The sequence below is a fragment of the Orbicella faveolata genome, unplaced genomic scaffold (assembly GCF_042242905.1).
Source record: "Orbicella faveolata isolate gen_17 unplaced genomic scaffold, um_ofav_v1 contig_47, whole genome shotgun sequence".
In the NCBI taxonomy this organism is placed as follows: Eukaryota; Metazoa; Cnidaria; class Anthozoa; order Scleractinia; family Merulinidae; genus Orbicella; species Orbicella faveolata.
In genome coordinates, this window is record NW_028301577.1 from 21,127,910 (window position 1) to 21,141,076 (window position 13,167).

Below are 13,167 nucleotides of genomic sequence, written 5' to 3' on the forward strand. Positions count from 1 at the left end.
ACTAAATGAAATACTTTAAAGTAAACAAAGAGGTTATTTCTCTAAAGTCGGACTTCATTCGAGGGATTTTCTTTCCGATGTTGAAACGTCTCAAGATGGTACTTCAAGTAAATTATGTTTGGCTTCCGTGAGTTCTAGATTTTTGAACAGTACTTTCATGTTGAAAATCACTTGTAATTGAAATTATAACTTACGTTAGCAATCTCTACATCTTTAATCCTGGCTGGGTTAGATTTCCGCGCTATATTTCACCCTAAAATGATTGGTATTTGTATTGCAAACATATGCCACGATAAAAAGTTAATTACTTTTGAGTGGAATTGAACAAAAACGAATCTTACAGCACAATTTCCGAATTGCCTTTATCCAGGCTACCTGAAATTTACGAAAAAAAGTGAACTTTCGCTGACTGACAAGATTTACTTGACTTAATCTTTGCTTCGCCTTACATTTTTAACTTTTACCAAAAAGATTGATTTTAATAAACAATAACTGAGGACGGAAGTAGACATTTTTGATCAAAATGTTTATATTTCAGGTCAAAAGAAGTTATTTATTATGTTGAATTGTCTTCCGACATTTTAAGTTTTCGCAATGCATACAAAATGACGTGAGAACAGAAAGAATCGCTTTATAAGACAGATGTTGTTCACAGTTTTGATTCATCAACTAAAAATAGCCTGAGATTCATCCCGCGTTTTACTTGACAAATCCACCATGATATTTACATTCTCTAGTCGCAATTAAGACCCCGTCCACACACTACGCCAGAGAAATTTGAAAACGCGACTTTTATTTCTACGGTTAGGTCTACCGTCCACACTAATCCGTCACGAAAACGGAGCATTTCGAAAACGCTCCGCAAACCGGAGGAATTTGAAAACGCCGGCTATTCGTTTTCGTGTGGGCGGGAAACATTTTAAAAACGGAGCTTTTCGAAAACCATGGCGTCCCGATAATCATGTGAATTCCCCGACCGAGATTTCCTCAAACACAAATTCAAAATGACCGGTGATTGTTGCGTTTTTAAATTCCTCCGGCGTAGTGTGGACGGAAAACATTTGATGCGTTTTCAAAGTGAACACGCCGTTTCCAAATGCCCCCACCAGCGTAATGTGGGCGGAAAACATTTGATGCGTTTTCAGAGTGAAACCTCCGTTTTCAAATTCCTCCGGCGTAGCGTGGACAGGGCCTAATTAAAAGGCAGTTTGTGACATTTTCAATCCTATTGTAAACGGAATATATTAAAGAATATTATGCTCTTTCAAAAGCGGTCCTTTCACAATCTTTTGTCTATTTTTTGGGAGAAGGTTTGAGCCAGAAAAGTCAGTATTAAAAATAGTATCGCCGTGAATTTATCAGTACAAAACGCTTTAAACTGTACATGATCACTTCCATGTCATTGTATGAACAATGGTCACTTATTTACTAGAGTTGGGAAACAATATTTGTTTCTTTTTCTTCCCACGAATTTCAGAAGTGAGTGCGACTTAGCATGCTTTAAAAATTTTTGCCTTTCGAGTCCTTAATAGTTTTTATATCATTTAAGTGATATTACAGTGGAACCCAGCCTTACGACCACCCCGTTAATACGACCACCTCGTTATTACGGCCACTTTATTCTGGTCCGAAAAAAAAGTTCAGACAGTCATTTTATTATTTAATACGACCACCCCGTTAATACGACCAATTTTCCATGGCCCGGAGGTGGTCGTATTAACGGGCTTCCACTGTATTATGGTTTTCTACAGATAATTATCTGTTTAAGGTGATAAGTAAGTTTCTTGCGTCTCACAGATATAACAAGTTGCAATTTAATGTTTGTCAGGCACAAAAGCCTTGTGATTTGTGCTAAATATTGTTCAAAAAGATTAGACTGATTTCTTAAGCACTTAGACCAGAAACAACTTGTGCATTTCAACCCATTTTTAGATTGTCGACAAAGAACAAAACAAGTCAGTGAAAATTTGAATTTCTATCAAACAATTAGGAAGGAATTTTTTTTTGGATCTATTGCTTCCAAGAAAATTATTTTTGTTTGAATTAATCAGTTGATCTCGAGCTTCGTCATATATCTAAAGCAATTTTTCCCAGAAAATATTTTGGCCATTAGTATTCAAAATTGGCTACCATTCGTGTATGTCCTTTGAAGTGTAATCGTTCAGTTTCAAGTGTACACGGTAGATTGACAATGAAACACTAGCTATTTAGTGTGGCAAAGTTATTACTTAAGATGAACGATAACAAAAACTAGCCGTGATTGCACTTTCTTTTCATTCAACAAGCAGTAGTAATCTTTAGCATCAGATGTCTGTCTTTTAGCGTAAATGGCGGCTATTGTTTCTAGTTATATTGTTGTCTTGTATTTACAAAACTCAAGTGTCCACCTGGGCAGATGAACATTGAATTCATCACGTAATCTTTAAGTGAAAGCTACTGTAGAGCGATTCTTGTTCTATTATGTCGGTGGTTTTCGATCTCCTCATTAACGTAGATTCATGGAAAATTGAATTAATCCGGGAATTTTTTTAAGATATGAAAGGGGATCTTAAATAGTGAACAAGACATTTTCTTTTACAAAACGTGACTTTTACAGACAATTAAGAGTTGCCTTACTGCCATTTTCGATGTCTGCGTATGTTGCAGCGTTTGAATGCATCGTTTAGAGAAGGTTTTTCAATCTCGTAACTTGATTTTGCTCTTACGTTTTCAGGGTTATGCTTATCATCAATAGACGGTAACCGTAGCAACATTGATCTTGTTAAAGCAAAGATATTTGCTCTGTTAAAGTGATCCACTAATGTCCTTATCCTTGCAGGGGGGACGCTCAGCTTTACACTATGCCTCTTCCTCTGGTTCAGACGGAATCGTCAAACTTCTTCTCTCGAAAAAGGCGGATGCGAGTCTCACAGCAGGGGTAAGGATGTGAAAAGAAAACAAATATAATAATCCCACCCCTCCCCTAAAATGTTGGCAGGTGGTCTGCATCTAAAGTCGAGTGAAGTTCTCTTTTGCTCTGACTTTTAGGGTTCTATCAATAAATTATGTCTTTCTGGTTTTGACTTTTCGAAGTTATGCTCGTTATTTTGAACGTATAAACAGACATTATTCTTTCATATTTACGACGTAACCCTGGAAAAATGCGTGCAATGTCACTTATTACTTGTCATTTGCGCGCGAAAATTGGAAACCCGCCAAGCGACAACCAACCAGAACACAACACAGATCTTTGTAGAGTGACTTCGTCATGGATATTCTTGGGATGAGGAACTATGTTGATGTTCGAATCTCAACTTGCTTTTCAGCCTGAAGAGCAGCTGCCGCTGCACATGGCCTGCAGCCGCCCCTCTGGCGCCGTGGAGATTGTCAAAACGCTCCTAAAAGCGTCTGGGAAGGATGCCAAACTCACAAGTGACAAAGTGAGTAAAAAAAATTGACTCATTCTTGTAAACAAGTGTCGTATTTTGAAAATCTTTGTTGAAGAACTGGAAAACTTTCCTTATTCAATTGAGAACTAGAGCGAAAACCCACGAATGCTCCGAAAACTGTCACTCTAGAAGTGGACCTCAAGTTGCCTAGCAAAGTAAATGACGAAAACCGCTGACTCGATTACTACTCAGAGACAGGCATCATTTTGCAACGAGTGCTTGTTCCCCTCCACACATCACGCCAATTTTAATTAAAGGAGGTTAAAAGTGAGTCTGATAATCCGAAAGTCGATGAATAAGTAATCCAAGAATCTAAAGGAAAAAAAGGAGAACATAATAAGCACTTTTATGTCCAAACTGTGCAGTGTACTGACGTATCTTTGGCGTTCTTGGTCATCTTTTACCTCAAATTATTTGTCGACCGAGCTCGAGTGAAATGCCGCAAATGTGCTATCAGGCCCTACACCTTAAAGGGACACTGTCACGATATATTTGCTTAAAACTGTTATAAATCCACGACATGGTCCCCAATTAGCTCTAACTAAATGATTAAAAGCAATTTTTTAAAGAAAGTCCCACACTACGGCAACATTTTTGCAAAATTTCAACGGTTTTCGAGCCAAACTTGAACCTTTAAAAAACTGACATCCTGACGCTTTTTCAAAAATCCATATCACAATCCGTTTCCATCCTCGCCATCGTTAGCCATCCTCACTTCCTAATGGGTCCTAATCATTTGTCGAGTACTGCTCTACAGAATAAAACCATTATTGTTCAGCTTCCAATGATCGATATATGTTTTTTATATGAGATTTCCAAAATCATGCTAAAAATGGTGGCGGTGTCCCTTTAAGTCGAGTTCAGTAAGTTGAAGTTCCTTTTTGTTCAAAATTAAAGTAGAAAGGTAGGGTTTAGAAACTGAGCACTGTGATCTGCAAAGTTAATTTAGAAGACCGCAATTCGAAAGTGATCGCTTAAAGTGGCTTAGGATATTTATCACCAAGAACTTGATCGGAGCGAAGTTTCTCGACCATGTAGTCACTGCTTTTCTCACAACTTGCAAGCGCTTGTGGGTAGTACAGCAATAGGTATGAGGGTTTTACGAAGGCAACAAACTGTTATTTGTAATTCCAGAGTGGATCTATCCCACTGTACCTCGCGATCGTGGCAGGAAACCAACAAGTCGTGAAAGAGCTGCTTGGTTCCCAAGCTGAACAACAAGTCAAGATCACCCGAGGGGTAGGTACTTATTTCAGGGAAGCCCAGAACGGAGCAACGGAAGTTGAAATAAAATCCTGTTCTGAATTCCGTGTCCTGTCGCGTTTGCCTTCCTTGTTGAGAGTTTTTTTTTTTTGTTTAATCTTCTTATAAACTAGAAGGTCGAGTAATTAGATTGTAAGAGCCAACCTTTAATAAGACCTGCTGATGGGATATAGAGCAAAGAAAAATGGCGAGCGCCAGAGCGCGAGTGGAGAGTAAGCAGAGGCTAGCCTTTTCAAAGATTAACAAGAGTTGGTAAAATTAAGGGCTTTCTTTCAAAGGTATTTGATCTCTTTGTAGTACAGACTACAGAAAAGGACAACAGAAAACGCCAGCTCGTGTGAGGAAAAAGTATTTACGTCCAAAAGAAAGATTTTATGTCGTATAAGAGTAAGCTCTCTTCCGTTCACTTGGAAAGCAGAGTAAATTTCTATGGCCCGACTCTTACTGCGGTTTGGTCCCGAACTCCACACTAGTTCCATAATGAAACCAGCGTCTCCATATGCGAGGCTTAGTTTTGTTACTACGTGCTTAGTTTAGTTTTATTCTTCTACGATTACTTATACAAATCTTTTAATGATCTCTTTCAGGCCAGCGGAGACACCGTGTTACACGCCGCTGTACGAAAGAAAGACGTTGACATTGCAAAGCTTCTTGTCGAATTTGGCTGTCCCGTCGATGTGCAAAACGTAACTTCAAAAACTGCCTTGTCTTGTTTGCAATTTTAGCCAATAAGCGTCTTAATTAGCTTTATCTTGGATCTGTTATTTCCTGAACAGGCGGAGGGACAGACGGCCCTACACATCGCTGCTTATGAAGGAGATGAGGCAATGATCAAATTTCTTCAAACAACTCGCGTCGACGCGAACATCGCCGATTCAGTGAGTGTTTGTGTTTTTGTTTGTTAAAGGAGTTCAGTCACGGCATTTTGAGTTATTTTGGCCACGTAAAAAATTACTTTTAAATTGAAGGAAACCTGAAAATAGTAGTTTACGAAGATAGAAAAACACCAAAGAGATAATAATAAACCATAAAGCAAAAAGGATGGTTAAGGATGGCGAAGATTAACACGAATTAGAAACGACGAACTTGGTAAATTTAGGCTCAACTTTTCACTGTAATGCGTAAATTGTGAGGTAGCTCCTTTAATGCGAGCAAAAATTGGCGTGGGCAAAGCGCATTTTCGTCCTTATAGCAGATATAAAACTAAAATCATCGCAGAGTGAACCACTATGGCGGCAAAACGTGCAATAAAATAATCAGAATTGGAAACAAAGACGTGCAACCCAGTGGAAAGGGCGGAAGAGTGTAACAGGTGAAAAGCGCGGGAAAAAATGTGACTTTTGCTAAGCTCGGGAATGCATTGAACCATAAATCGCTCAGAGACGGGGAAGGTTACGTTAACGAGCATTTTGATCTTAGACTTGATTGGCCGAAAAGATTACCTCTTCGCTCTCTTTGGTTAGAGCGCGTTGTTTGTCGTCTGCGAAATTGCAGAGCTCAACAAACAAAGCTGTAATGTAGGCATACCGTATATGAAAGTTGTCTCTGTCATTTCTAGAATAGGATTCTCCAAATATTTTCTTTGTTTGACACAACTCCACTCCTTAACTTCGCTTCAAACTTTTCTTCTCTTCCTCATTTAACAGCACGACCGCACGCCACTACACTTGGCGGCTCAAAGAGGTCACTCAGTCGTAGCTGAGTTCTTAGTGGACAAGCTGAAGGCAAACGTGAATTTGAGAACAAAGGTATGGAATTTTTACGTGGAAATGCTACTGAATTTATGCTGTTATTTTTGTCCTGTAAGTACAAGTAACTTGTTAGGATAACCACATTGCTAACACAAAAGAATATAGCTTGGAGAAACTATATACTTTGTAAGATTTTAATACGTTTGTTTTTATTTTTTAGGATGGCAGCACATTAATGCACATAGCATCACAAGCTGGACACCCCGACACTACACTAGTGTTCCTCAAGAAGGGTGTGCCACTCCACATGCCCAACAAGGTAAATAGAGTGTATCCTCTTTTAAAGATAGAAAGGAAATTTTATTTAGTCATGCGCCAAGGTTCAATTCCCAGTTAGAAGTTAGAATCATTTTTGCAGCGCGACAGACAGAATCTACTAGGGCTTCATCCGCAGAATTAAAAGTTAAAAATACTTTGTACAGCATTATAAACAGTTCCAGATTAAAGTACTGCTCAATAGCTTTCCTTTGAATGGTCACACACCAGGGTTTCATCCACAGACGTGAAAGGTAGAACCACCTTGTACAGCATAATGAACAGTACCACATGAAAGTACTGCTCAACAGCTTTCATTTGGATGGTAACACTCTAGGGTTTCATCCATGAACTAAAAAGGTACAACAACCCTGTACAGCATAATAAACAGTTCCACTTGAAAGCACTCCTCAGTCGTTTTCATTTGAATGGTCACACACTAGGGTTTGATGTATAGCCTTAAAATTTAGAACAACCTTCTACAGTATGATAAACAGTTCCGCTTATGAAAGCATTGCTCGATTGTTTTTTATTTGAATGACTACAAACTGTTTAATTGTTTGTTTGTTGTTATCCTCATAGGACGGTGCTGTGTGTCTCCATGCTGCGGCGAGAAAAGGTCACGTGGGTGTCGTTAGGGCGCTGCTCTCAAAGGGCGCCACTGTGGACACAAAAACAAAAGTGAGGCTCCGCTGCTTGTTCTCAATTGATGATTTTCTTTATTCTCCTCACTTGCTTTCTGGAAACTGTTACGAGAGTGTCAACTCACGTGTCCAGCGCCATGTAAATTTATTGGGACAAAAGAAAGTGTGGCCGCCGTTGGTTTATATGTTTTGTTAATATGGCTGCCTTGACCTCGTGTGAGAACGGCCTATAGTAAGGAGGAAGCAAACAAACAAGATTTTACACTGCGTTATTGATGCGAACTCGCGCAGAGTTCATTGTGTGTATTGTTCATGTGTTTCTTTTTTTTCTCAGGACCAATACACCGCTCTACACATCGCCGTGAAGCACTGCAAACCGCAAGTAGTCCAAATATTACTGGGATACGGTGCTAACGTTCAGCACAGAGGCGGAAAGGTGAGACTTTTTTCCACTGCTCCTGAAGGAATTGGCTTGTCCTGAGTTCACAATTGTCGCGTGCAGCCATAAATAACTATAGTGGCACTTCAGTGATCTTCTTGATAAGGTATTCCCTTCTTTTTTATTTCTCATGACAAGAATTCAACCATTTTAATTTTTATTGCAGGCCGAGGAGACGCCGTTACACATTGCAGCGCGGATCAAAGATGGGGATAAAGTGGCAGAGATGCTGATCAAGAGTGGAGCGGATGTTAACGCACCGAGTGATGTTAGTGTAGCTACTTGTTTTGCGGAAAAACCTGCCTCATACTCTTTTCCTTTTTGTTCTTTCACTTGGGCGAAACGGAAAGTATTCGAAACACTTATTAAAGCTGCATCATTTCTCCACTTAAGATGCTAACATTCAAAAACTTGTCCAGTTGAAAAGCACGTTTTAAACCTTCTATACAGTCTTCTTTTTCCTTGTCCATGCATCAGAGACATAAAGAGAGATGAGGCAAGATGAAAGCCCGAAGAAGGTCTTCAAATAGATGCATTTAATCTCAGTCTCGATTGTTTGAATTCATTCAGTCCGGCTGTCTTGTAGCTGAATGTTAGGGAAGACGTCTTATTGGCCAGTAAAACCCGTGCAGAATTGAGTTTTCCACTCATGTGTTTTTGCAGTGGATCGCTGAGTAATGTATAAATATGTGAAACGCATTTAATGCCAGGTTCCATATGATCGCTAACAATATATCGAGTTCCTAGATTTTCATTGTTCAACTCCTTACTGTATTTGGGCGCCAAATTTTTTAATATAACTTTGTTGTTCCCTAGAAGAGGTCTGCGACCATATGGCGCTTAAGTATCTTTGCGTTGGATATGGAAGCCTGCTTTTAGAGAGTTTATGTTGCTGTTTCTTAGCAGTGCTCAATATTGTAATGTAATGCAATGCAATGCAATGCAATGCAATGTAATGCGATGCGATGCAACGCAATGCAGTGCAATGTGGTACAATTTAATGTCAAGACTTCCCAATAGCATCGGTTGCTTTTTCTTTAGAATGGAGAAACGGCTGTGCACGTTGCAGCGCGCTTTGGAAACTTGAAAGTGTTAAAGCTGCTCATCAACGAGAAAGCGGATACTGCAAGGAGGGCGAAGGTAATTATGAAAACATAAATTTCATAAATTTCTCCTAGAGCAGTAAAGAATAATATTTTAGCAGACCTCAGTAAACTGAAGATCAAAAAGTCCTAAATTTACATTTAACTTTTATTTGTGTCTGATACCTGCCAAACAGAGCTCGAAACATGCAAAAACAATCGGTAAGCAATGAAAAGGGAAGCGCGGCCGGCGTGGGTAAACATTGGGATCGGTGGAAGGCGGGCTGCAAGCGCGGAAAAGCGCGGGAAACGTGCAGCTGCTGAGCTGTATAGAGCGGTTTTAAATTGAGTTTCAGAAGTAATCAGGCAATTACTTTGGTTTTGGTTTGGTTTTACTACGGTTTGAGATTGGCTGAGTAGTCTAATTGGTAAGTAATTGGTTTGGTTTTGGTTTTACGACACTCAATTGAAATCCGCTCTGGTCCGCTCTAACTCCTGGGGATCACAAATTAAGTAGTCATTAGATGTGCATAGAACCTGTCAAAAACTGGTATTTTGTTGCGATTAGGACGTTAGGCAAGGAACTAGACTGCGATAACCGAGTAGTTAAACCTGTCTGCAGCACGATGTCCTCGCACGCTTAATGATAGAGCCGCTATTGTAACAACGTTGTAAATATTTTTGTTTTGCAGAATGGTGAGTCTGCCCTACATCACGCCATCCGTGCTGGACACTACTCTGTTCTGGAGGAACTGATCCGAGTTCTCTTCCAAGTGAAGTCTAAAGCTGTAGCCAAGCTAGTCATCAATATGCCGACTGATGTGAGTAACATAACGTGAGAAATAAAACACTTTCACAAACTCGTGACCATGACGGTCATGTTTAAATATCTGTTTAATATCTGATCTTAATTAACATAGATTTCTATGATTGTATTACTCCGTTTTCTCCTCAGTTTAAGTTTCGTTTGAGAAGATATATCAAACACTCAAGACAGTGTTTGACCACATTTCCAAACACCTCAAAGTTTGTCAAAAATACTCCGCTGCGCGTTGTATTTTCAACTCTCTTCTCGGTGTTTGGAATTGTGGTCAAACATGGTCTTTCGTGTTTGACATCATTCCATTCCATTCCACTGCATTACTTAACACAGAAGTTCACAGATATAATAAAATACAGATATAATTTCAAGCAGGAATGGGTTGAATATTATCTTTCGCAGTGCTTGTTGTCAAGTCAAGAACTTCATTTGTTGTAGTAAGATTAATGACTATCTGTCTCCTCTGTTCCCTGGGATAGCAATGGACCTGAACCTTTTTAAGCTTTCCAACAGGCCTGTACGCTGCTTTTGCTTGCACTGGAGTGTTTATGAGGTCCCCTTGTGTTCCCACTCCCCACCCTACTACTCTAAAAAAGCCATTAACGGGGTTGCCGAGGATAAGCTTTAGTTCTAACAAGGGTTGATACATTGCAGAAAGGCGAGACTCCTCTTCATTACTCAGCCCAGCTCTCCAAGTCAAAGGTTAAAGGAAATGCCGATATTGACATCGTCCAACTACTCCTTGAACACGGTGCCGATTGCACAGCGGTCACTCACCAGGTGAGGGTCAATGTCCATGTAATCAGCATGGAAATGTGTCTTGTTGCATTGATTGAGTAATTGTGGGGCACGCCATCAGTTGTATTCAATCAGCAAAATAAGACTATCTTGGAATCTAAAGGATGCCGTTCGCTCTTTCTCTGATTCGGTGACACACGAACGTATTTTACTCACGCATGCGCGTGTTCATTCGCAATTCTCGTTCCCATGGCTCTTGTCGCGTCTCTTAGCCGGGTGTCAGACGCGAAGAGCTAGGAGGCGAGAATGGCTCATTTACGCACTTCAATCATTATAACAAACACACTCTCTAGTAGAGTTAATCTTTTTGCATGTCATGACAGTTTTGATTCTGTTTATTGCAGTCCATGGAAACTCCAATCCACGAGTGCGCACGCTCAGGAAATAACGACATCTTGATCGCGTTACTAGAGTCCATTCCCCCTTCCAAGCTGCAGGCCACGGTCAATAAGCGATCATCGGTAAGAAGTAGATCAGAACTATACACTGCGCATGCCCAGCGACGTATTTCCATTAAGACAATATGAGAGTTCTCCTTTGTTCCAAAAACAGAAAAACCGAAGATCGAAACGTCATATCCACGGAACAAATTTAATTTGCATTAAAAAGTAATTGCGTTATGAACTGTTCAGAACTTGCAGCAGTAATTTGTGAGCCCTTGAAAGCGCGGGAAAATCGCTAAAGTTAATTAATTTTTATTCGGCTTCTCCCGGAACTTCACGAAAGCGATCGTGTTCTCTACTCGTATCACCAATGTTTTAGACGAAGCTGTTACAATGATAATGACTTTGTTTATGTGTCAGTGATCAAAGCCGAGGGTGAGGCCCTTTACAATTAAATTGTAAAGTGCGTAGACCTTCTTGCTGATTACTTAAAAAATTTTTAAGTAATCAGCAAGAAGGTCTACGCATACAAATTTTCAACCTGTTTATGCGAAGCTGTAATAAAGCTGTAATACAATCAACTCTCTCTAAGACGTACACCATTGGGACCGGCCTCAGCTGTCCGTCTTAGAGGGGTGTCCGGCTTGTAGAGAGTCGACGTAACATGACCCCAGGAATTTTAAGATAATAATGCTAAACCTGTACACAGTGAATGCGCGTCTGTTTAAAGTTTGTTTTAAGCTATTTACTTGAACGAAACCTACAAACTGGAACTAAAACATATTTATAAAATTGAATCTCTTGTCCTATTACAATCAATAGTTAAAGGGTTAACTAGAGTCCGGCCAAACAGTGAACAGTACATTCTGCAGACGGGAACATAATCATCTTGTGACTCAGGACTGTCTTTCGCGGCACCAAGTCTAAAAGGATGTCACATTCAGCACCTCACAAGTGTCCGTTGACGATTTCAAATTGTCTGTTGTCCGTCTTATGGAGGTGTCCGTCTTATGGAGAGTTTGGTTATAGTAAAATGACTGAGAAACGGCCGGGACCAGCACTAGGTGTCCGTCTTATACAGTTGACCGTCTTATAGAGGTGTCCGTTAAGAGAGAGTTGACTGTATATCTGTAATAATCACCGAGTTGTTTTGTTTTTTTCGAGTCTTAAAGGAAGTGGCATCTTTTTTTTCAGAGTGGTTCTTCGCCCTTGCTTGTGGCTTCTTACAAAGGAAACGTCGAAGTCGTTCGCACGCTGATTAAGTACCATGCCAGAGTTGATGTGTTTGATGAGGTACCTACTGTTACAATATAATATTCGTGATTTTGCAGCGAAGCTTTGGAACTTAACTAACACCTGACTATCTTGTTTTTCCTGTTTTTCTTGTTGTCAGTCCGGCCGTGCTGCTCTACACGTGTGCGCTGAACGAGGCCATCTTGATGTGGCTAAGGAATTGCTCGAGCATAAAGCTTATGTGAACGCTAAAAGCAAGGTAAATCCACAATCTCTCTCCATAACATATGCTCCGTTCACACGACAGCTTAGTTTCGCTGACAGTGTGAACGGGATTACGAGCTGGGTTGCTATTTTAGAAGTCTTATCGTCTGAGATGTTGAGTTTAAAACAAAGCATTTAAAACTTCTATGGAACAAATAAGGCCACATCATGTCTATTACCCACTTTAACGAGGATTTTTCAGGAACGATGGTCACTCCCACATAATTTACTGACTATTGCTCATTTTTCTTTGACAAGCTATTCTTCTTCTTGGTGTGAAGGACTGCGCAACAATTAGATTGCATTAAACAAATCAACGACAGCGAAGATTGTTACATTTCTCCTCCTATTTACTCACAAGAGATATTCTTCTTTATAGGTGGGACTCACTCCTCTCCATCTGGCGGCAGAGAGCGGTCATAAAGAGCTAGTCGGTCTTCTAGTCGCCAGTTACAAAGCAAGTGTGGACGCCTTCACACTGGTGAGAGTTTGTGTTCCGGTACTCTCCACTATTCTCAACCTGTCTGCAATGTTTGAGCTTAGGCTAACGAGAGCATTCTGTCTACAGGAAAAGAAGACAGCACTGCATTTAGCCGCGGAGAAGGGTCGACTGCAGGTCTGTGAGCATCTTTTAGAGTTGAGAGCTGACATCAGTGCGTTGGACAACGTGAGTACCTGCCAACATCATTGTCTTTTATTACGTGCACGCGCTAAAACTACTTTCGAACCCGCGAGTCTATTCTCGTTTGGCTGTCATAAAGTACGTATCTTTTGAATATTGTCAAGCAAAAACTATAATAATCGCAA

At 40.2% G+C, this 13,167-nt stretch overlaps 1 protein-coding gene across 3 annotated transcripts in view; it reads left to right on the top strand.

Annotated features, from left to right (window-relative positions):
* LOC110067603 (uncharacterized) overlaps nucleotides 1-13,167 on the top strand; it is a 76,753-nt gene that overhangs the window by 23,985 nt on the left and 39,601 nt on the right. For all 3 annotated transcript variants that reach the window (XM_089279011.1, XM_089279012.1, XM_020774947.2), the window contains 18 exons: nucleotides 2,819-2,917; nucleotides 3,306-3,419; nucleotides 4,563-4,667; nucleotides 5,279-5,377; nucleotides 5,468-5,569; nucleotides 6,338-6,439; nucleotides 6,603-6,701; nucleotides 7,280-7,378; nucleotides 7,676-7,777; nucleotides 7,947-8,048; nucleotides 8,822-8,920; nucleotides 9,555-9,683; nucleotides 10,337-10,462; nucleotides 10,825-10,941; nucleotides 12,058-12,156; nucleotides 12,257-12,355; nucleotides 12,740-12,841; nucleotides 12,929-13,027. In XM_089279011.1, the coding sequence (XP_089135137.1) occupies nucleotides 2,819-2,917; nucleotides 3,306-3,419; nucleotides 4,563-4,667; nucleotides 5,279-5,377; nucleotides 5,468-5,569; nucleotides 6,338-6,439; nucleotides 6,603-6,701; nucleotides 7,280-7,378; nucleotides 7,676-7,777; nucleotides 7,947-8,048; nucleotides 8,822-8,920; nucleotides 9,555-9,683; nucleotides 10,337-10,462; nucleotides 10,825-10,941; nucleotides 12,058-12,156; nucleotides 12,257-12,355; nucleotides 12,740-12,841; nucleotides 12,929-13,027 (1,893 nt within the window). The remainder of the gene's footprint in view (nucleotides 1-2,818; nucleotides 2,918-3,305; nucleotides 3,420-4,562; nucleotides 4,668-5,278; nucleotides 5,378-5,467; nucleotides 5,570-6,337; nucleotides 6,440-6,602; nucleotides 6,702-7,279; nucleotides 7,379-7,675; nucleotides 7,778-7,946; nucleotides 8,049-8,821; nucleotides 8,921-9,554; nucleotides 9,684-10,336; nucleotides 10,463-10,824; nucleotides 10,942-12,057; nucleotides 12,157-12,256; nucleotides 12,356-12,739; nucleotides 12,842-12,928; nucleotides 13,028-13,167) is intronic.